The sequence below is a fragment of the Homarus americanus genome, unplaced genomic scaffold, assembly GCF_018991925.1.
Source record: "Homarus americanus isolate GMGI-L3 unplaced genomic scaffold, GMGI_Hamer_2.0 scaffold57980, whole genome shotgun sequence".
Lineage (NCBI taxonomy): Eukaryota > Metazoa > Arthropoda > Malacostraca > Decapoda > Nephropidae > Homarus > Homarus americanus.
Window position 1 is genome coordinate 8,410,535 of NW_024716703.1, and position 23,655 is coordinate 8,434,189.

A 23,655-nucleotide genomic window follows, 5' to 3' on the forward strand; every position below is an offset into this window, starting at 1 on the left:
ACACACTGTGGAGGATGTAGATTGTTATACACTCCTACACACAGTGGTGGATGTAGATAGTATTTTACACTCCTACACACTGTGATGGATATGGATGGGGCTATACACTCCTACACACAGTAGTGAGTGTCGATGGTGCTATACACTCCTACATACAGTGGTGGATGTTTATGGTGCTATACACTCCTACACAATGTGGTCGATGTAGATGGTGTTATACATTCCTACACACTGTGGGGGATGTAGATGGTGCTATACACTCCTACACACTGTGGTGGATGTAGATGGTGCTATACACTCCTACACACAGTGGTGAATGTTCATGGTGCTATACACTCTTACACACAGTAGTGGATGTAGATGGTGCCATGCTGTACACTTCTACATACAGTGGTGGATGTTGATGGTGTTATACACTCCTACACACTGTGGTGGATGTAGATGGTGGTACACACTATGGTAGATGGAGTTTTTGTTATACACCCCTACACACAAGGGTGGATGTAGAAGTTGCTATACACTCCTACACACAATGGTGGATGTAGATGGTGCTAAACTCTCCTACACACTGTGGTGGATGTAGATGGTGTTATACATTCCTGCATACCGTCGTGGATGTAGATGGTGCAATACACTCCTACACACAGTGGTGGATGTAGATGGTGCTATACACTCCAACACACAGTGGTGGATGTAGATGGTGTTATACATTCCTGCATACAGTCGTGGATGTAGATGGTGTAATACACTCCTACAAAGAGTAGGGGATGTAGATGGTGTGTATACATTCCTGCATACAGTCGTGGATGTAGATGGTGCTATACACTCTTACACACAGTGGTGGATGTAGGTAGTGCTATACATTCCTGCATACAGTCGTGGATGTAGATTGTGCTATACACTCCTACACACAGTGGTGGATGAAGATGGTGCTATACACTCCTACACACAGTGGTGGATGTAGATGGTGTTTTACACTCCTACACACTTTGGTGGATGTAGATTGTTATACACTCCTACACACAGTGGTGGATGTAGATGGTGTTATACACTCCTACACACCGTGGTAGCGGTAGATGGTGTTATACACTCCTACACACAGTTGTGGATGTAGATGGTGTTATACACTCCTACACACAGTGGCGGATGTAGATGGTGTTATATTCTCCAACACACATTGGTAGATGTAGATGTTGTTATACACCCCTACACACAATGGTGGATGTAGAAGTTGCCATACACTCCTACACACAATGGTGGATGTAGATGGTGCTAAACTCTCCTACACACAGTGGTGGATGTAGATGGTGTAATACATTCCTGCTTACAGTCGTGGATGTAGATGGTGCTATACACTCCTACACACAGTGGTGGATGTAGATGGTGCTATACACTCCTACACACTTTGGTGTAGATGGTGTAATACACTCCTACAAACAGTAGGGGATGTGATGGTAGTGGTGGATGGTGCTGCTACAGCACACAGTGGTGGATGTAGATGGTGTTGCTACTACACTCCTGTGGTGGATGTAGATGGTGCTAGAGTTGGTGTGGTGGATGTAGATGGTGCTATACACTCCTACACACAGTGGTGGATGTAGATGGTGTTTACACTCCTACACACTTGGTGGATGTAGATTGTTATACACTACACACTGGGATGTAGTGTATACACACTGTAGTGGATGGTGCTATACACTCCTACACACAGTGGTGGATGTAGATGGTGTTTTATACACTCCTACACATGGTGGATGTAGATTGTTATACACTCCTACACACAGTGGTGGATGTAGATGGTGTTATACACTCCTACACACTGTGCTATACACTCCTACACACAGTGTAGTGGATGATACACTCCTACACATAGTGCACTATACACTCCTACACACAGTGGTGGATGTGGTACTATGCACTGGTGGATGTAGATGGTGTTATACACTCCTGCACACAGTGGTGGATGTAGATGGTGTTATACACTCCTACACACTGTGGTGCATGTAGATGGTGTTATACACTCATACGCACAATAGTGGATGTATATGATTCTATACACTCCTACACACTGTGGTGCATGTAGATGGTGTTATACACTCCTACACACTGTGGTGGATGTAGATGGTACTATGCACTCCTACACACACTGGTGGATGTAGATTGTTATACACTCCTACACACATTGGTGGATGTAGATGGTGTTATACACTCCTACACACTGTAGTGGATGTAGATGGTACTATGCACTCCTACACACAGTGGTGGATGTAGATGGTGTTATACACTCCTACACACAGTGGTGGATGTAGATGGTGTTATACACTCCTACACACAGTGGTGGATGTAGATGGTGTTATACACTCCTACACACTGTGGTGGATGTAGATGGTGCTATACACTCCTACACACAGTAGTGAGTGTATATAGTGCTATACACTCCTACATACAGTGGTGGATGTTTATGGTGCTATACACTCCTACACACTGTGGTGGATGTAGATGGTGTTATACATTCCTACACACTGTGGTGGATGTAGATGGTACTATGCACTCCTACACACACTGGTGGATGTAGATTGTTATACACTCCTACACACAGTGGTGGATGTAGATGGTGTTATACACTCCTACACACTGTAGTGGATGTAGATGGTACTATACACTCCTACACACAGTAGTGAGTGTCGATGGTGCTATACACTCCTTCATACAGTGGTGAATGTTTATGGTGCTATACACTACAAGACACTGTGGTGGATGTAGATGGTGTTATACTTTCCTACACACTGTGGGGGATGTAGATGGTGCTATACACTCCTACACACTGTTGTGGATGTAGATGGTGCTATGCACTCCTACACACAGTGGTGAATGTTCATGGTGCTATACACTCCTACACACAGTAATGGATGTAGATGGTGCTATGCTGTACACTTCTACATACAGTGGTGGATGTAGATGGTGTTATACACTCCTACACACTGTGGTGGATGTAGATGGTTTTATACACTCCTACACACTGTGGTGGATGTAGATGGTGTTATGTACTCCTACACACTCTGGTGGATGTAGATGGTGCTATACACTCCTACACACAGTAGTGGATGTAGATGGTGCTATGCTGTACACTTCTACATACAGTGGTGGATGTAGATGGTGTAATACACTCCTACACACTGTGGTGGATGTAGATGGTGTTATATACTTCTACACACTGTGGTGGATGAAGATGATGCTATACACTCCTACATACTGTGGCGGAGTTAGATGGTGCTATACACCACCTACACACTGTGGTGGATGTAGATGGTGCTATACACTCCTACACTTAGTAGTGGTGGATGTAGATGGTTCTATCCTCTCCTACACATTGTGGTGGATGTTGATGGTGCTATACACTCCTACACACAGTGGTGGATGTAGATGGTGCTATACACTCCTACACTTAGTAGTGGTGGATGTAGATGGTTCTATCCTCTCCTACACATTGTGGTGGATGTAGATGGTGCTATACACACCTACACACAGTGGTGGATGTAGATGGTGTTATACGCTCCTACACACAGTGGTGGATGTAGATGTTGCTATACACTCCTACACACTGTGGTGGATGTAGATGGTGTTATACAATCCTACACACTGTGGTGGTATGTAGATGGTGTTATACACTCCTACACACAGTGGTGGATGTAGATGGTTCTATACAGTCCTACACACAGTGGTGGATGTAGATGGTGCTATACACTCCTACACACTGTGGTGGATGTAGATGGTGTTATACACTCCTACACACGGTGGTGGATGTAGATGGTGTTATACACTCCTACACACTGTGGTGGATGTAGATGGTGTTATACACTCCTACACACTGTGGTGGATGTAGATGGTGTTATACACTTCTACACACTGTGGTGGATGTAGATGGTTTTATACATCCTCCTAACCAATCATCTCTTATAAAAACATTAAAAATAAATCCTGTGTTTTTAAGAAAACTATCTTAAAATATTTGTTTAGTGTATTTTATGCATTTATTATCATCTGCAGAGTGTGTGTAATAATAATAATAATAATAATTGACGGTGTATTGAAAAAGTTCTGCAGCCCAAAGGCTGAAAATATACATTGGACATAAATGAATTATTACATACATTGGTGGTTTAACAAAAGCCTTCATTAGAGAAAGGTAAAGGAACATACAGTGAACATACAGATTATTGTAGGTGTTGAACAGCAAAAACGTAGTGTAGTAACTCCCTCCCAGATGGTGTTAGGAGGGACCTCACGTGGTGTAGTAGTTCCCTCACAGATGGTGTTATGAGGGGCCTCATGTGGTGTAGTAATTCCCTCACAGATGGTGTTGTGAGGGGCCTCACGTGGTGTAGTAATTCCCTCACAGAATGGTGTTATGAGGGGCCTCACGTGGTGTAGTAATTCCCTCACAGATGGAGGGGCCTCACAGATGGTGTTATGAGGGGCCTCACGTGGTGTAGTAATTCCCTCACAGATGGTGTTATGAGGGACACGTGGTGTAGTAATTCCCTCACAGATGGTGTTATGAGGGGCCTCACGTGGTGTAGTAATTCCCTCACAGATGGTGTTATGAGGGGCCTCACGTGGTGTAGTAATTCCCTCACAGATGGTGTTATGAGGGGGCCTCACGTGGTGTAGTAATTCCCTCACAGATGGTGTTATGAGGGGCCTCACGTGGTGTAGTAATTCCCTCACAGATGGTGTTATGAGGGGCCTCACGTGGTGTTGTAATTCCCTCACAGATGGTGTTATGAGGGGCCTCACGTGGTGTAGTAATTCCCTCACAGATGGTGTTATGAGGGGCCTCACGTGGTGTAGTAACTCCTTCACATATGGTGTTATGAGGGGCCTGACGTGGTGTAGTAATTCCCTCACAGATGGTGTTATATGAGTGAGGTGTGGTTCCAGGCCTTCCTATCGTAGACGGATTAACACATCGCTGGTTGTTGGGTCTCACGGGCCGTTATCACTGGGTACCTGGGACCTCACTGTGTGAAGGTCAACTTGGGTACCACTGTTACTGTTGAGTTGTTCTCACTGACTTAAGCACTGTTCACCACTGTTCACCTCTGTTTAACACTGGTTCCATTCCTTTCCTAAATGAAATAGTAACTTCTGGCGAGAACATGTTGATATTCTGGTGGGGAGGAGGGTTCAGGGGAGGGAGTTGGTATGGGCCAACTTAACAGTTGACCTGGCTGCTCCGAGAGGAGCGCCAGGTACGTCTTGACCCTTCGGTGGTCAAGGATGTAGTGTAATAATAATAATAATAATAATAATTAACGGTTTATTGAAAGAGCTTGGCAGCCAGAAGGCTGAAAATATACAGTTACATATTTGGGGAATGGGTTACGAATTACAAATAATATACAAGTAACATAAGTGACACAAATTAGATATATAATAACTAGATGGGGAAAAGCTCAAACTACAGTTCATTTCAACATAGTGACAGTGTAAGGAGCAGTGTTTACTGGGAGTGAATACACTGATTTATTACAAGTTATTGATAATTTTTACAATGGTTGGGACTGGGCTGTTCTTATAGCGATCAGTTCGTGCACGTATGGGCTGGATGCGGTTATGGTGTCGAACAGCAATTCTCGGACAAGGGATCTCAGGTGGTAGTAGGAGCCGGTGTCGGGGATGGTGTAGAAGCTTCTTACCAAATTTGCAGATGAGGTCGTGGTGATGGTCAGTGAGAGTCGAAAGGGTCAGTGTGTTGAGCGCTTCTTGATATGTGGAGTAGGAAGGGGAGAGAATAATCTTGCATGCCCTCTTTTGCACTTTTTCTAGGTGTTTACGTTGTGTGGCATTTAGGGAGGAAGACCAGGTGGGGGAGGCATAGGTGAGCTTGGGAAGTATGAATGTTGTGTAAACACTGAGGAGCTCGTGTGCAGGAACTCCGAGGGACTTGAGTCGGCGGAGGAGGTGGAGACGGAAACTGGAGGATTTGACAACTTCACTGACGTGTGGTTTCCAATTTAGTTTGTTGTCTATGGTGACGCCGAGGAGCTTCGTGGAATCTACAACCTGGAGTGTGTTCGGACCTAGAGTAATGGAAGGAGGTGGGACAATGTCGGAGGAGAGGTTGATGTGCATAACCATGGTCTTGGTATGGTTGATGGTGACATGGTTGTTGGTGGCCCAGTTTTGGAGACTGTTCAATAAATCCTGAAGGGCGGTATAGTTGGGAGCAGAATTGTTGACGCTGATCCCAATGGTGGAGTCGTCAACATATTTCCAGCGAGCAGGGGTTTCTCTTAGGGCATCATTGATGAGCATAAGGAAGCAGAGTGGTCCCATCTTGGTGCCTTGGGGGACGCCACAGGTGAGTGACTGAAAGGTGGAGACAGCCCCTCGGAAGCGTACAGCTTGGCGTCGGTCACTGAGAAAGTCTGTAAGCCATGGTATAAGACTTCTCCGAAGCCCGAGGTCAATAGCTTTGTTGATGATTATATTGTGGTCGACTAGGTCGAACGCTTTAGTGAAATCAATGAAGGCGACAGCTACAGACGTTTTTCGTTTCTCGAGATGGCGGTATATGTAATCGAGAAAGCTGACAAGACAGTGAGTGGTGGAGGAAGTTTTCATGTTGCCAAATTGCTGAGGGTCTACGACTCCTGCAATATCAGCATAAGCCCAGTCAAACACAAAACTTTCACAGATTAGGCTGGGTATTGGGGTGATTGCAATAGGTCGTAGCTGATTTAAGGATTGTGGGCTGGTTGACTTGGGCACTGGTGATACATAAGAGGTCTTCCAGTCAGCTGGGCATCTGGCTTGACTGAGAGAAGCATTGATGATGGAGCAGAGGGGTTTAGCAAGCTCCGGGGAGAACTCCTTGAAGAGTTTCATTGGTAAGTCAATGGGGGTGGTAGAGCGTTTTAATTTTAGTTTGTCCAGGCGTTTTGCTACGTCAAATTCTTCTACTAAGTCAGTGGGAAGGGGGGCTGGTAGGTAAGCAGGGAGAGTGGTTGTGTCAAGCCGTGGGAGCGTCTGGCATATAGTAGCGAAATGGTTATTTGTTTGCTCAGCTGCGTCAACATTAGTGAGATGGCTAAGGAAGGGGAGGGGGTGTGTCTTATTGTTTAGTCCACAGAGTTCTTTAAGCTTACCATACCATTGACTGATGTTGGTCTGCTTCAGGTGTTGTAATTTGGTTGGGTAGTGGGACTTCTTTGCAGTGCGTATTTCGCGGATGACTCGGTTGCGAAGGGACCTGTAGCGGATGTGGTCATTGAGATGAAAGGCTCTGTCTCTCTGTTGCATAAGTCTTTTGATCCGAGGTGTGATCCAGGGCAAGTCAGCTGGGTGAGATCTGACGGACTTCTCGGGGAAGAAGTGGTGGTGAGCTTCCGTGGTGGTGTTGGTATAATTTATCCATTTGGTTTCCACGTCATCCACGCTAAGTACTTCAGTCCAGGGATGGTGAACTATCCACTGCCCGAAGAGGCGCACTGCAGAGTCAGTAATCGGCCTGTAGGTCTTGATGTAGGGTCTCTGTACTTGAGTGGGAGTGGCAGCTGGGGACCAGAGCACTGATAAGTGTGTGCTACACCCGATAGGAGGCATTGGTTGAGGTGGTTGGTACTGGTCCGCTAAGTCAGTTAAGATAAGGTCAAGGGTATTTTGACCGTGTGTGGGGAAGGTCACAACTTGTGATAGTGATAGCTGGTCCTGGATATCAGTGGTGTCAATTTCATTTAAATCCCCACATAATACTAACTTGGCACATGGGTACCTAACTCTGAGGTGGTCTGAGGTGGTGATGAGATGATTGATAAGAGTGTCTCTGGTGGGTGATCGAGGCGGATGGTATGCCACACAGATTATAATGGAAGCAGTGTTGCGTGGGTGGGCCCGTAGCACGACACGTACCCATAATGCTTCCACATCTGCTGGGACTTGAACATCCAGGCGTGACGGGCATAGGTCATCTTGACAGAAGAGGGCAACGCCCCCTCCGCGTCTTTGTAAACGAAGGTGATGAAAGAGTTGATATCCCTCAATATGACACGTTTCAGGCACAATTTGCCAAGCCTCACATATGGCAACGACGCTCGCGGCGGTTGACCTGACTGTAGTTGCCAGCTCGTCGAACTTGTTAGCTAGGGAAGTGACGTTGGATAGCAGTAAAGACGGGAGATCATACCATATCCGTGGAACTTCAGTGTGGTGGTATGGTCTGTCAGGGGTGGGTTTCTCCGGTTTCCTAGTGGAGGTTACAGTTCTAATGGGCTTATGTGTATGACGGCCTTGTCTACGGCTCCGCGCGTGGAATATTTTCAGTGACTTGAGTCCCGCGATAACACTGCCATCAGGATAACCGTTCCCACGCTTTAGATGGTACAGACTGCGTCGGGAGTAAGTTATTGGTGGCCATCCATTGAGATCTGTTGTGGGCGGACGGAAGTGTTTGTCACTGGCGGCACTTTGAGGGACACTGACACTGGTAGACATCTGTTAATATTTGTCAGTCGTAAAGACCTTGGGTCCTTGTCCCTGGTGCTTGGGGCTGCCAACACAGTTTTCACGATATATGTAAACACCGCGGTGGTCCTTGTCACTGGCACTTTAAAGGTGACCGATAAAGTGCCCACTGTCTGACTTTTCCTTGGGGTGCACTATCGAGCACTGTATGATAATCACTTATTGCACTGATGACTAGAATGCTTTGCCGAGAAAGTTCCTTAAGTGCACTATAGGAACACTGCTCCGTAATCAATCGTTCACTAATCACTAGAATGTTTTGCTGAATCGATCCTGGTGTAGTAAGGCTGGTAGGGGTATAGCAGGGGGAGTGGGCAGGGCCAAACAGACTCAGCCTGGCTGCTAAAACCGGGAGCGCCTTCGGGCACGTCCTGTCTCACTGAGGGTTGACAAGTGTGTGTGTGTGTGTGTGTGTGTGTGTTTGTGTGTGTGTGTGTGTGTGTGTGTGTGTGTGTGTGTGTGTGTGTGTGTGTGTGTGTGAGTGTGTGTGTATGTGTGTGTGTGTTTGTGTAAGTAATAATAATAATAATAATAATTAACGGTTTATTGAAAGAGCATGGCAGCCGGAAGGCTGAAAATATACAATTACATAATTGGGGAATGGGTCTCTTGATTTACAAATTGATGTACAACGTAACATAAGTGATACAAATAAGATATATAATAATTAGGTGTTGATAATTTTTACAATGGTTGGGACTGGGCTGTTCTTGTAGCAATCAGTTCTTGCTCATATGGGCTGGATGCGGTTGGGCAGGTGTGTGGCCACGTGGACAGGACAGTAGCTTTGGGCAATGCAGGTGTGCTCCATCCTTCAGGTTAGGTCAGGTGAAGCCGTGAGGTCGGGTCAGGTTAGGTCAGATCCAGCCACACTTAGTATTGCTGTGTTTTTGTGCTTTTCCTTCGAGGTAAAATTGTTACTTTTGTATATCACTTGTGGGTTGATCGTCAATCTTTGCACGGTACTGTTGGTGAGAGGATGTTGATAATCCAGATGGGAAGGAGGAGATTGGGGAGGGGAGGGCCAGACAGACCGGGCTGGCAGCTGCATCCATGGTCAAGAGACCACGGCCACGTTAGCGGGCAGCGCCGACTACACACATCCTTACCCTATGAAGGCTGAGGGAGAGTGTAATAATAATAATAATAAACGGTTTATTAATAGAGTTGCAGCCAGTGGCTGAAAATATACAGACTTACATTTGATTTAGACATAATTATAAGCATTGAATACATTTACAGGGCTGTACAGTACATAAATCAGGAGTTGTTTATTATTTTAACAATAGATGGGATGGTGCTGTTCTTATATCTATCGGTGCGGGCTCTTATGGGCTGAATTTTGTTGTAGTGGCAGACTGCGCGAGTTGGGTGGGGGGCTGCAGGTGGCAGGAGGTGGCGATGGCGAGGGTGGTGCAGTAGTCCACGGCCAAACCTTTCCAGTGCTTGGTGGTGGAGGTCACTGAGGGATGGCATTTCCAGGGTGGAGAGAGCGTTGGTGTAGCCGGAGTATTCTGCGCCGAGCATGATTCTGCAGGCCCTTTTCTGTACCTTCTCTAGCTGACGTTGTTGGGTGGAGTTGAAAGAAGACGACCAGGCTGGTGACACATACGTTAGTTTGGGGAGAATAAAGGCGTTGTAGATGGTCCTCAGCTCTGGCGTGGGTGTCCCAAGTGACCTAAGTCTTCATAGCATGTAGAGACGGTACGAGGCTGCCTTGACTGTGTTATTTACATGGGCCTTCCAGTCCAGTTTGTTGTTTATAGTTACACCCAGGAGTTTGGCAGACTGCAGCAGCTGGAGAGGATGGGCACCCACTGTGACTGCTGGGGCTTGCACTGGAGTGGTGGCGGTATTGATATGCATGACTACGGTTTTGGTGTGGTTGATGGTGACCTTGTTCTCTGTAGTCCATGCCTGTAGCCTGTCCAGGGTGCCTTGGAGCGATGAGTAGTCTGGTGCGGTGTTGTCCACTGAAACCCCCACAGTGCAGTCATCCACGTACTTCCACCTGTGAGGAGTGTCCGATAGAGCGTCGTTGATCAGGATGAGGAAGCACAGTGGTCCCATCTTGGTCCCCTGGGGAACACCGCAGGTGAGGTGTCGGAATGTAGAGACCAAGCCCTGATACCTCACTGCTTGGCGACGTCCACTCAAGAAATCAGTGAGCCATGAGACCAGGTTGGTGGGCAGCCCTAGTGCAATAGCCTTGTTGATAACAGTGCAGTGATCAACAAGGTCAAAGGCCTTCCTGAAGTCCACAAGGGCAACGGCCAGTGATGTCTTACGTTTCTGCAAGTTTTTGTGCAGAAAATCCAGAAAGCTCACCAAGCAGTGTGATGTAGAGGAGGTCCTCATATTGCCAAAGTAGACTGGGTATGGGGGTAATGGCAACTGGCCTGAGGTCGTTAGGGGACTGTGGGGTGGTGACCTTGGGGGGGGGTGACAAATGCGGTTTACCATTTATTAGGGCATTTGCTTTGTCTGAGGGATGCATTAATAATAGAACAGAGGGGGGTGGCAAGTTCGACTGCAAACTCCTTGTATATTTTGATTGGGAGGTCAATTGGGGTCGTGGAGCGTTTGGATTTAAATTTCAGGAGTTTGTGTGTGTGTGTGTGTGTTTGTGTGTGTGTGTGTGTGTAATAGTGTTGAGTGGTATTCATTAAACTATTTTAGGTCTGGTTGTTTGGTGCCCAGGACAGCTATAATAATTGTTTTTAAATATAAGATAATATTCTGCTCTCCGATAAAAATTCAGCAGCTGTATCAGTTTACAGGAGATTAAGTTTGTTTCTCAGTAACTGTGTGTGGACCCCGGCCCAATAGTTTCGTGATGCGTGGAGCTGCTTTACTCAGTCAGGAACTTGAAGACAGAGGTTCTTTTCTGTCTGAGTTGTTGGTGTCTTGTGGAATGTTACTCCTCATCGACCCTGGGAATGTCTACTCAATCGAGGGATGGTTGGTTTAGCGGGGAAGAACTCGTTACTTCATCTACGGTTGAGCAGCTTCAGTCTCTATAATGAGAATTAGACATCACTGAATAACTGAGATACTACAGTTACTGTAGCATTATTAGTGTAGGAGTATAAGGCGTGCTGGCGTTTAATTTGTTGTCCTAATGTATTTAGGTGCTGCTGTTGGAACGAAAGATGTTAACACGGAAACTACTCCTACAGTATAACTTGCCATAGCCTGAGATAGTTTGTTGTAGGTACTCTCGGACCTTGGTAGATGTCAGCCAGTTCAGAATAATAATAACTGTAGCCTATGATGTGTTCAGGCCCTCTTCTTTATTTCCATTATTTCAAAAGATATTGAAGAATTCTGCTTTCCTGAATTTTTTCCTACTTCAATTTGGGAAATTCTTTACCAGGTTGAAGTATCGCCGACCTCTGCCCTTTATAGCTTATTCCTATTTTTTTTTCTCTCTCATTCTCCTCTGATAACAATTGGCATTAGGCTTCCTTCATCACTGGATTTTTTTTTTTTTTTACAAATAAAACGGACTGGGAGAGAACAGACGATTGGCATTATCAAATCTATTCACTGAGGCATAGCATTACCAAAGAGTGAAGATATTTGAAACAGAATGTTCAGAACTGATGGAAGTTATATAACATAGAAAAATACTCTGAGGCAGATAAAGTTTCACAAACTGTTAGTCCAAGATTAAAATTAGTTTGGGTAGGCAAAGGTTCTCCCAAAACGCCGTCGCAGACCAATGGAAAACGTGTGGAGGTGACACTTTTGAGTGTACCTCATTAGCACAGTGATCTTGGAAGTCTATGTAGAATAGGGGAAGCAATGAGATGTTCCTCCGAATGTTACTTTATATATTCAAGCGTTGGAAGACATAAGAAAGGCGTATTTATGTTTGTAAAATAGGAGTTGGGTGGCTGAGTAAAGGAATGTTAAGTAGTACTAGATAGTGTTCAGGTAGTCAATTTTAATGTTAAACACATGACCGTGGCAATGATTCAGGTTTGTGCACCAATAAGGATGAGTTGTTGAAAGTTTGTAAAGATTTAAAGACGGTAACATTAACTATGAAGTTCAATGGTATTTAATTATAATGGGTGATTCTACTGTAATGAGTAATTCTACTGCAAAATTATTATGGGGGAATGAAGTGATACATGGGTTAAGTTAAGTAATAAAAAAGAAAGGGGACATATGTTGCTTATATTGTAAAGAAAACAGGACAATTATTGCAGATTCATGGCTTAAACACTACACGATGAGTCTTTACACAAGGAGAGTAACCCAGGGCAGGTAAAAGGATGTTGTCAGATACTAGATAGATTTAAGAACTTGGTAACCTATCGTGGGGCAGACTGCTATTCGCATCATCCCCCAGCAATGAGCATAGGAAGGCTAAACTCATGAATTAATGAAGAGAAATTAGATAAAATTGAATAGGATTTAAGGGGGTTGAAAACAGAGGCAATGAAAGAATCTGGAAGTGAAACCCAAAGTAGATATGTGGTAATGTTCGGGGAAAGACGTGAAGATCATGAAATTGAGCAACAATTCAGATGCATAATAATATAAATAAGTGGGGAAGAGAGCAAAACTAAATATTAAAAAGCTTGAAAGGTCTAATTTTCAAGATGGCGTCGAAGTTAGCAACAAGATCCTTAAAATGACCGTTACTCCTTTATTATTCATCCTAGACAAGTAATTTTGGTGCCTAACCCCATGTTTTGGGATCTAGGAATCCAATTAGCATATCTAAATTATAGTGAAGTCATTACATAATTACATAATTTAAGATGGAGGACCAATATGGCCGCCAAACTATGAAAATGCCCATTACTCTTTCTAATTCATCTTAGACAAGTAATTTCGTTGTCTAACCCCATGTTTTGGGGATCCAGGAATCCAGTTAGCATATTTAAAATAATAGTGAAGTGATTACAGAATTAAAAAATCCAAGATGGCGGACAAATATGGCCACCAAACTATGAAAATGCCAATGACTCCATCATTATTCATCATAGACAGGTAATTCTGGTGCCTGACCCCTTGTTTTGGGCATCTAGGAAACCAATTTGCATATTTAACATCTTGTAGTGATTACTGGTAAAAAGTTATAACAAACCCCATAATATATATTTCTGAAAAATGCCTTTGATCTGAACCAGGTTTACAAATAGTCATAGTCACACTCTTCCTCCTGTAAAGGTTGATTATATGGATTCTCACAGCTTTCAATTTGACATGGTCCACAAGCTGGTATGCATGGTAGTCGTTATTCTCTGCAACTACAGCGTGTTTGGCAGGCAGTTGTGCAATTACAGTGGACCATCTGCAGGAGGCTTTCTGGCACAGCAGTTTTCTTGGTCATAACTGGCACAAACTGATTGTCCTCCAGTTTCCATCCCCAATCCACTGCATTCATGTCACTCTCCTTTCCAGTCCACACCATGATCTGGTAATACACTCTAACGCTATGATATTTAGTCGAGGACTTGGTAGGAGGGAGACGTTCTGGGGTAACAAATGACTTGGCGGAGACAATTTTCTTGATCAAAAGGTTGTAGCGCAAAGAGGCAAGTGAATCGGTACTCTTGCCGCCAAACAGAACTGCCATCGCCTTGCTCCCAAGGTCCTCTATGACACTGTTTGTTTGATTTGGGAGCAGAAACGCATTCGCACAGGTCTGAATGGTCAACTCACCATTCACAAGTTTCTGGAACGCTGACTTTTTGCCATCACTGAAAATGCGGGAAGTTGTGTCACATCCTGTGAAAGCGTGGATAAACAGCAACTGAGAACACATGTCACTACCCAGGACTTGTTTCATCTCACTGATGTTGTACACCTTAGGAACTGTGGACTTGTCCGAACGAAAATAGAGGCCCTTATTGTTTGCTTCAGCATAGTAGAGGAGAAGGATGAGCAGGTCTGTATCCTCCCCTATCAAGGTCGTGAGCTGATGTGACGCCTTGATTGCAGCCTTGACAATGTCCATGTCTGCATCCCCTAATGCATTGATAACAGTGCAGCCCTTCTTCTGTAGTTCCTCAGTTACAAGATCAATAAGTCCTTGTTTGTTGCAAGATCTGGAAAGGAAATCATCCTTTCTTCCAACAGACTCAGTTTTGCATTGAAGCTGATGATCGGGCGGGTGTTTTGCCCACGTCGCTGATGCGCTGTGTCTCTGGGACATTCTGGAACTGTAGTGGTATGCTAAGCCCAGACCGGAAATTACCACTGCAAGAACGATGGTAAATACAGTCTGCAGCATGTAGATCACAGCCATAATATTCAATCCTGCCTTTCACAGTGAAGGCCCATTCATCTGAACGACTGTCACAACACTCAAGAATGGTCTGCACAAACGTATCGGTCTTTACATAACTAAAGCTTGCACCTCTTGGTGTTACTGTAGTCCCACAGAAAAGGCAATCCGTTTGGCTGTTGAACGGACTGGATGATACTCTGGCACTTCTCTTTGGTAGCTCAACTTTCTTTTTTTTTTTTCAATGTCTATTGGATTGATGTACCTCTTTCGACATGTAATGTGTACTTTTTCACCAGCTGAAACGACTACATCATCCCCTCTTTGCACACTCGCACTGTTGATTCCATCAGCTCCCTTCTGACGAAGTTCAACCACATGAGAAACATCTAAGTCTTCACGGCAAATGGGGCAAATCTCTTGGTTTACAGTGCTAGCACTCATGGTCAGGCCTGAAAAGATGCGAAAGCGAAGGTCATTAGTAAATAAAGTCAGTAAATAAATAATGTAAATAAACAGTCACACAAAGCAAATTGTATCTTGGATTTCACAATTATGTAATCATGTCGCTTTTTTAACAAGCCAAACAGATTCCTAGGCCACCAAAACATGGGGTTAGACTTCAAAATTACTTCTCTAGGATGAATAATGAAGGATTTGGTGGCTATTCGACGCCATTTTGAAAATTAGACCTTTCTCGTGGTCAGACTGTGGTAGACTTTTGATATGTTATGAAGCACACCTGATACTACAACAAACAGTTGAGAAACATTTGTAGGAATTTCTTTAGGGTAAGGTGAGTTTTTTTCATAAATGCAGCCGCCTATTAGTCAATATTATGATAGGCAACAGAGACCTTAAACAGCTCGGAAATTTTTGTGTAACTGGGATATAACATAAGTTATAATAGTAGTCGACCTTCACAATTCTGTCTGTTATTGGTAGATGTGAAATAGAAATTGAAATAGAATAGCCTTCGATTCTCTAAGAGATCTGGTGAAAATAAACATTAATTTCAGTTTGATAAAATTGCTGCTCAAATACAATAATATACTGTAGTTACTATTGTTGTACAGGTTAAATACATGATCAGATTTAACATGTTGCTGGAATGTTAAAGGCCTTCGACTTGTGGTGTTGCCGGAAGTTCCTGAACATTAGTCTCACTTACAGAAAAACAATCGAAGAAGCACATGCTGACCAGAGAACCAAGAGAAATACCAGAAATTTATAAAACGATAGAAATTACATCCTTTATATGGCCATATATTTACGAATAAAGGAATAATAAGAGATGGAAATTGATGAGGAAATTTAAAGGCGGAAACGTCAGAGAAGGAAGGAGTCCAGATGGATGAATTAAATAACAAGTTGGATTACCTAAGATACAAAATCAGAAAGGTTTGGTCGCCAGCCATCACACCTATACTTCAAATTTTTCTAAAAACATTTATTTTTCTCCTTCCGTCGACGATTTTCGTATACTTCTTACATTAGGTTTTAACCTTAAGGATAAGGATATTAGCTTTGAGCTGTTATTATATCAGATTTTATGTTTAAACTGATATTTTCTTATATACTATGTATACGTTGTTCACACACACACACACACACACCTTACCTAACCTCTTTAGGTATGATTTGGCTATCATATGGTGGTAAACGACGTCCTAAATGAAAAAGAGCAAAGAATACCAGATAGGAATTAATTTCCATTAATAAGTTATCCATATTTCGCAAAACTAGTATTTTTGTTTTCAAATATGGATAACCTTTTGTTTTTATTATTATAACTTATTGGAAATTCATTTGTATATGATAAAATTTGTCGATTCATTGAAGATGTCGTTTTCCATCATAAAATAGCCAAATTATACATAAAATAGGTTAAGTTAGGTCAGGTTTTTCTATTAATTTATTCAGTCACTCATATTTTATATGATCATATACGGCCAGTCAGAGGTTTTAAAAAATATACATTGATAGGTTTTAAATGCAAGAAAGTGGTTTTCTTACCGTAGAACTCAGATACCTTCACACTGATTACTCACCCAGGAGATTATGGTGTATCACTACGTAGAATTTCACTCTGCTTCCGGCATTCAATTCGTTGTGTACTTGAAAAATGATGATTTAATGAATTCCATTAACTTCCAAAATCCATCTAAGTTATTGGTTATACTTTGTCATAACCAATCAGTCATTACCATTGATAATAATAATAATAGAGGGGTCACAGATACGGGCAGATAATTGCACTTACGTTTATTTGGCACAATTCCATACACTGGACTTATAATTTGCATGGATAGGTCAGTCACTCACATTCACGCCACAGTACCGTAAGTTATAAGGGAGAGTTTGTCAACCTGGAGAATTAATCGTTTAGATCTATTAGGCCGGCCTGTAGTGCTCTTGTAGCAAACAGGCCCTCACCATTGATCACTTCCTTTACAGGATGTGTTAACTTGTCGCTGGACTTAACAACAATCTCGGGGATTTGCACACACAGACTCGTAGCACTGGTAGGACTGTATGGCCCCTGTTCTAAATCCGCGGAGCAGGAGGTCTTCTATAACCCAAGGTCTAAAGCCCACTGGCTAAAATGTGGTTTTGAGGCGTGAGATGACCCCTATCGGCTGGCCGGGTACCTTATCTCTACCTAAACAAACATTTGGGATGGGTTGTGCGGGAGGCCCAGCGCAACCCATGACATATATATATATATATATATATATATATATATATATATATATATATATATATATATATATATATATATATATATATATATATATATATATATATATATATGTGTGTGTGTGTGTATGAATGACAGTGAGGGGAGGAGTACGGTGAGGGTGATGTTGAGATACCTCGGACTTACCTGTGTTGCCTTGACCAACAGGTGTGTGCTACGCTGAGTTCGGGGTGCGGGTGCCCAACACATCGGGAGGAGCCTACATGTACAGCTACGTTACCGTTGGGGAGCTCATGGCCTTCATCATTGGCTGGAACATGATACTTGAGGAGCTCATCGGCACCTCCGCCTGCGCCTGTGCCCTCAGTGCCTGTTTCGACGCCATCGCCAACGGGGCCATCTCCTCCAGCATGGAGAGCAACTTCGGCACACTGTTCGGTAAGTGATCAACAATCCTCCATTTGTGTTCTGCTGCTTTTTTTTTTCTAAATTAATTTATTTAACTTTAATTATAAGAGTGAAGGAATTTCATGCAACCATTACTGTAGTCAGTATGGTCGTAAACGAAGACTTTCAGGTCGAAACACATGCTAAGAATAAAATTCCTATCACCTGCTTGTGTTTACTTTCCTACCATACACCCTTCTATCCAAATGTTCTAATAAGGAAGTTAATGTAACAACAAACGTAATGTAAACTCGCTGAACATTTTTTCAATTAAGGTTTCTCAGTCATTTTATATCAATAACTGCAGTCAGTCAACTAACACACTATTTTAGTTTTTCGTTTTCGTCTTGTAATGTATAATTTCCTAACACTGTAAACGTCGATGAAGTTCACGAGGTGTTAGACCCTCACCTCAGTATGTCGTTTTTCTCGTCACTCAAGATTCTTATGGCGGTTAAATCCCTAAATTTTATCCTGCTGTAAATTCTGCCTAGTTTTCCTGTCGTGGACAGTCACGTTCAGATAATTTGACAGTTTAAAGGATGGACGCAAGAGACATAAGTAACGGCTTTACATTATACAGCACAATAGTACAATAATTTTCAAATAGAAAAATATCACATAGGATGAAACTAATAGACCATCTCCACTAACCCCTTCACTTCGGGGACGCCACTTTCAGAATTTTAGTTGACTAACGCCAGACGATTATATTCAGCACATAAAGCAGCTTACATGATGGGTTAAAGTTCTTAAATAATGTGAGTACCACAGCTGTGTATATAGAGTAATGTACGTATGTTTGTACTGTTCATACATTCGACCAGCTATTACGTATACCTCTTTTACCTCTCTCACTAACTTTGAACTATTCATAACTAAATTTTACTTACTGTGTTCCTAGTTGATGACTTCCGAGTGTGTAAAGTTTATGTTAATTGTACGAATTACAATCTCCGACAAAAAAGTAAATGTCATAATTACCTAATATTATAGCGCCATGCGTGTGAGTTGTTACGTACTGTACAAAAGTTAAATTTACAGTCAATTATACACAACTGTTACGAAGTTTACAACATAAACAACGTGTACAGTACATCATTAACATATTTAGTTTTCTCCCCAAAGCCACGCGAAGAGAAGAGTTAGGAGGGATAACACGTGGACAGCCAAATATATTATGAAACACAAGGCGTGTTGTTTTTCGGCGACACACAAACTGTTTTTGAGTATTCTGGGACCATTAAACGCCAAGGTATGATATGTGTAACAGCAGAGAAGCGTTCACAGATTAATTGTAAAACCGAACACACACACTTCTGGTCATTTTTCAAATCCAAGGGTACAACATGTCAAGCCTTTATCAGTTATTGACCATAATGCACATACAAATACTACCTCTGAACCCCCCATAACAAAATTCCATTTTCATCTTTCATCGATATTGTCACATCATCTTTTGTTCTTCCCCTTTAGGATACTCTTGACTTTATGTCCTCACATTTCACCAGCAGATATCTTCTTTGCCTTCTAATTGTGTTCTTCTTAATACCAGGACAGCAAGGCTCTTTTCTTTTATCATTTCACTGGCCATTCTTTTCGCTTCACCCTCTGTACATCCACTTAAATATAACACCATTGAGACTTTTGTTCTTGTTTATTTATGGTAACAAGGATACATATATTATGATCATGATGTAATTAGTTTCTTTAAATTTTGGGTATTATTGTACATACAAATGCCAACTCTGATCATTTTGTTTCTGTTTCTACATCTTGGTGAACCTGAACATCAAACCACCATTGTAATTTAATATTTGAAAACCTTTCAAGATTTACAGTACATAAAAATCTTGGATATATGACAGAGATTTCCACAATTTCTAAAAAAAAAAAAAAAAGTGGTGGTGTTACTGTAATCGTGACACTAACGAGTAGGCGAAACACAGAGCACACACGAGCAATTGACAGGGGTGGGTGTGGTAAACCTCGGGTCCGATAATATAGACAATGTCTCCCCTATACCTCCGTGTATGCGCCGTTGTTTACAGGAGACACAAATGGCCAATATAATACAAACAATTGAACTTTTTAAAGAGATGACAACGTATCATTCATCAGTTTTCGAAATACATTTTTATTGATGCCCAGCCAGATGAAGACGTCACGAGTGATAATATTACAACTGTTATATTTCCATCCTTTAATAATCTCCGAAACTGCCTTCTTAATATGAAAATACATTACATGACCGTTGTGACATACACTTTATTACACAAATTATGAAGTGCTGTTTATCTGAAAGAAAATGTACGAGGAGATATATTTTACTAAAGTAACTGCATTATGTAAGTGAGATAATTGCGACAATTTCAATATAAATAAATATATATATATATATTATTTTTTTTTCTCGAAAAATTTAAACTGATATATTAATAGAAGCAATTATGTAGCAAAACATAACATAAGTTATTGGTTAATATCATCAGCACACTCTAACTAAACTAAAATAATTTACCTTAATTCAGGTAAAGTTTAGTTTTATTACAATATTGAAGGGAACTTCAATAAAATCTGAAAATTACACCATATATGCACTAATTTCCATAGAGTTATACGGGTAACAATAACAAGAGTTAAAAATGTTGTAAGGCTTAATCCGACATTTGTAACGACAATCATTAAGAGCTGCTATCAGTGTTCTCTTTTATATAGTTTTCATAAACAACAACCGTGCCAACATACCTCGGGCAGGATCTGGCCAACCTGTCTTACACCTACAGTTGTCTGGTGCATCAAGACTTAAAAATCACAGCTATTAGCTAACAGTATGAACGATAGTGCAATATAAACGTGAGCCAGAATGTATGAAGGTATAGGAGGTAGGAGGTAAAATTATAATAGTTTAGCCAGCAGCCTCGAAAACAATAACAGTGCTCCAGAGCAGCACCTGTTGCTCTGATTGGAACCCATTAAGTTAGTAACTGCATCATCTGCTCGGTCGCGTGTAGTGAAAGTCGTTGTGTTATCGAATACTGAGGTGCGAAAATAAGGCAATGTGTTGACCTCCCCTGTTGTCAAGCACCCTTGGCCTCTCTGTAACGCCTAAAGAAATCCCTTTATTATCATGTGTGTCTGTTTGTGTGGACAGGTGGACCGCCGGACCTGTTAGCCTTCGTGCTGACTCTGATGATGGGAGGAGTGCTGGTGGCTGGGGTGCGCAAATCCGTGCAGTTCAACAACACACTCAACTTGATCAACTTCTGTGTGTGGGTGTTCATCATGGTGGCCGGTCTCTTCTACGTCGACACCACCAACTGGAGTGAACACGGCGGCTTTACACCTTTTGGGTGGTCTGGGGTGAGTCACTAGTCACTTATTTTCACTTATCAGGCATGCGGCCCTGACCATGTCTTTGTGCGGCCCGCGGAGTGATTGAGAAATTCTATTTAATGTGGCCCGCGGTTCAGGTAGATGCAGCCAGCATATGGTGAGTAAAGCAATATTTATCAAAATAATATTCTTCGCACACAATTCATTACTGTTTCATCACCTAAGAGTAACTACGAGAATGTGACAGTGAAATAAGTATATATAGTCAACAATATAAACATTTTAACTTGTGTGAGTCACTTGGGAATTAATTAAGGTTGGAGAAAGGTAAAGGTCTCTTCCGTGTTGACAGACTTTCTCTCTCCATAGTGCCTCATCCTTCATATATATATATATATATATATATATATATATATATATATATATATATATATATATATATATATATATATATATATATATATATATATATATATATATATATATATATATATATATATATATATATATATATATATATATATATATATATATATATATATATATATATATATATATATATATATATATATATATATATATATATATATTTATATCTTAGGGGCGGATCCAGGGGATCCTGGACTCCCCTTTTTATCCGAAAATTCCAATAGTATTTCTTTAATTCAATATTGCTCTCAGGCATTTTTGTCCGGTAAAGAGTAATTACTATTGACCTCAGAATATCTCCTAATATCATGTGCACATGCCCTCAAAATGAGGTTATAGTACATTAAATTTTACTGATATTTTTAAACAAAAATAGAATATTGATATGCTACAGAACTTGTTATGGAATAAGTTGTGTAGAACAATCGCGGTCTCTCCTTCCTAGTTAATACCAGAGACTTTTCACTGTATTCGTACTTGTAACTACCACAGTCTTTCACCTTTATCACAACATATGAAACAGTTTTTAATGACTCACGGAAGTGGCTAGCTTTGGGTTTAAGAGTGTATGACCTTTTCTCATTGGCAATGTCAAGGCAGTGAGAGATTACCTGCTTACTGGACCTGTATTTTAAACACACGGAGTGTAAATTATAAATTAACTGGGGGAACTGGCTGAGTATAATGATGTAAACTATGAGGCCTTATAGTGTCCATCATATATTTTACACATTGCAATAAACGTCTCCTGCATATTTCATATTTCTTCTTTTTTTATGTAGCATATATATATATATATATATATATATATATATATATATATATATATATATATATATATATATATATATATATATATATATATATATATATATATGTTTAAGCCTCTCTCTGTCCATGTAATTCAGTTGCCAATGAAGATGTCTTGAATAAAGACGAAAGCTAAGGTGCTCCATTGTTTCCCTTTTCCTTGTGTCAGGTCAGGTCAAAAATAAGGGACCCACTAAATAACTATCATACATCAAGATCAAAGGTTTTCAAAGCATTTTTAACCTTGAGCCACTGACAAATAAATTTATGTAACATATTATCAGTTTTGAACTGACCATCACTAAGGTTTATTGATTTTAATTCCTTAATCAAACTAGCTTCAACCAGAAGTCTTTCTGTGACACAAGTTGATTTAAATACTTCTAAGCTTTTTTCCCAAGCAATGGGATGATTATTATTCCTAACATGAACGAACGTAGACCAGACCCTGCAGGCCATTGGAGGGGACAGCACCAACACGAACACAGGGTGGCAAGGGGGGTCATACAGTGGATAGAGCGGAAGATTGGGAGGAAGCTGGTCTGGATTGTTTGTGACCTCCACACCAACGAGTTGCCACTCAGACATCTGATCCAGGAGCTGGATGGCAAGACTCTTTCAAACAACAGATGGTCTGGTCCTCTTGGCAAGATGCTGGACTCTGCCACTGAGTTAGAAATAAATCCGAGCTTTGAAAAAATCACAGTTGGCCCTCCACTCGTTGAGATTGCACATACTGTCATTGACGACCTGAGTACTGACCAGTACTATGGTTACATGATTTGCAGTGCCATCAAAACTGGGGTCATGCCTGATAGACTTGCTTACCTGCAGATAGGTCCAGTCTCACATTCTAGGTGGCTCACAACGGCTCTCAGGTTCTGCAGAATTTGGGTCGCTCATCATAAACTGAAAGGGAACCAGCTTCACAACCTGAGACTTATTGTCCAATTCATCGTGAGTGTCTACTTACCAAATTGGTTCAACACCAAGGTCAAGTCATCGTTCTCCGAAGGTCCGAGGCATGTTCTCTTCCAGCTTGAGCTCCTGAGGAGTCAGCCAAGGAAGGTTGTTCAGATTGTGGAACAGACTGTGAGGAGATCTTCTTGGTATGCTCATCCCGAGGCAGTTCTGCAGACAATGCTCTGCAGTAAGGATG

The 23,655-nt window shown here is 41.8% G+C and overlaps 1 protein-coding gene across 1 annotated transcript; it reads left to right on the top strand.

Moving 5' to 3' along the window:
• Positions 1-15,233: 15,233 nt before the first annotated feature.
• Positions 15,234-21,962, top strand: LOC121858200 (probable cationic amino acid transporter). Its single transcript, XM_042354412.1, has 4 exons — positions 15,234-15,267; positions 17,682-17,912; positions 21,076-21,284; positions 21,939-21,962. The coding sequence occupies exons 1-4, from the start codon at positions 15,234-15,236 to the stop codon at positions 21,960-21,962; spliced, it is 498 nt and encodes a 165-aa protein (XP_042210346.1).
• Positions 21,963-23,655: the final 1,693 nt, after the last annotated feature.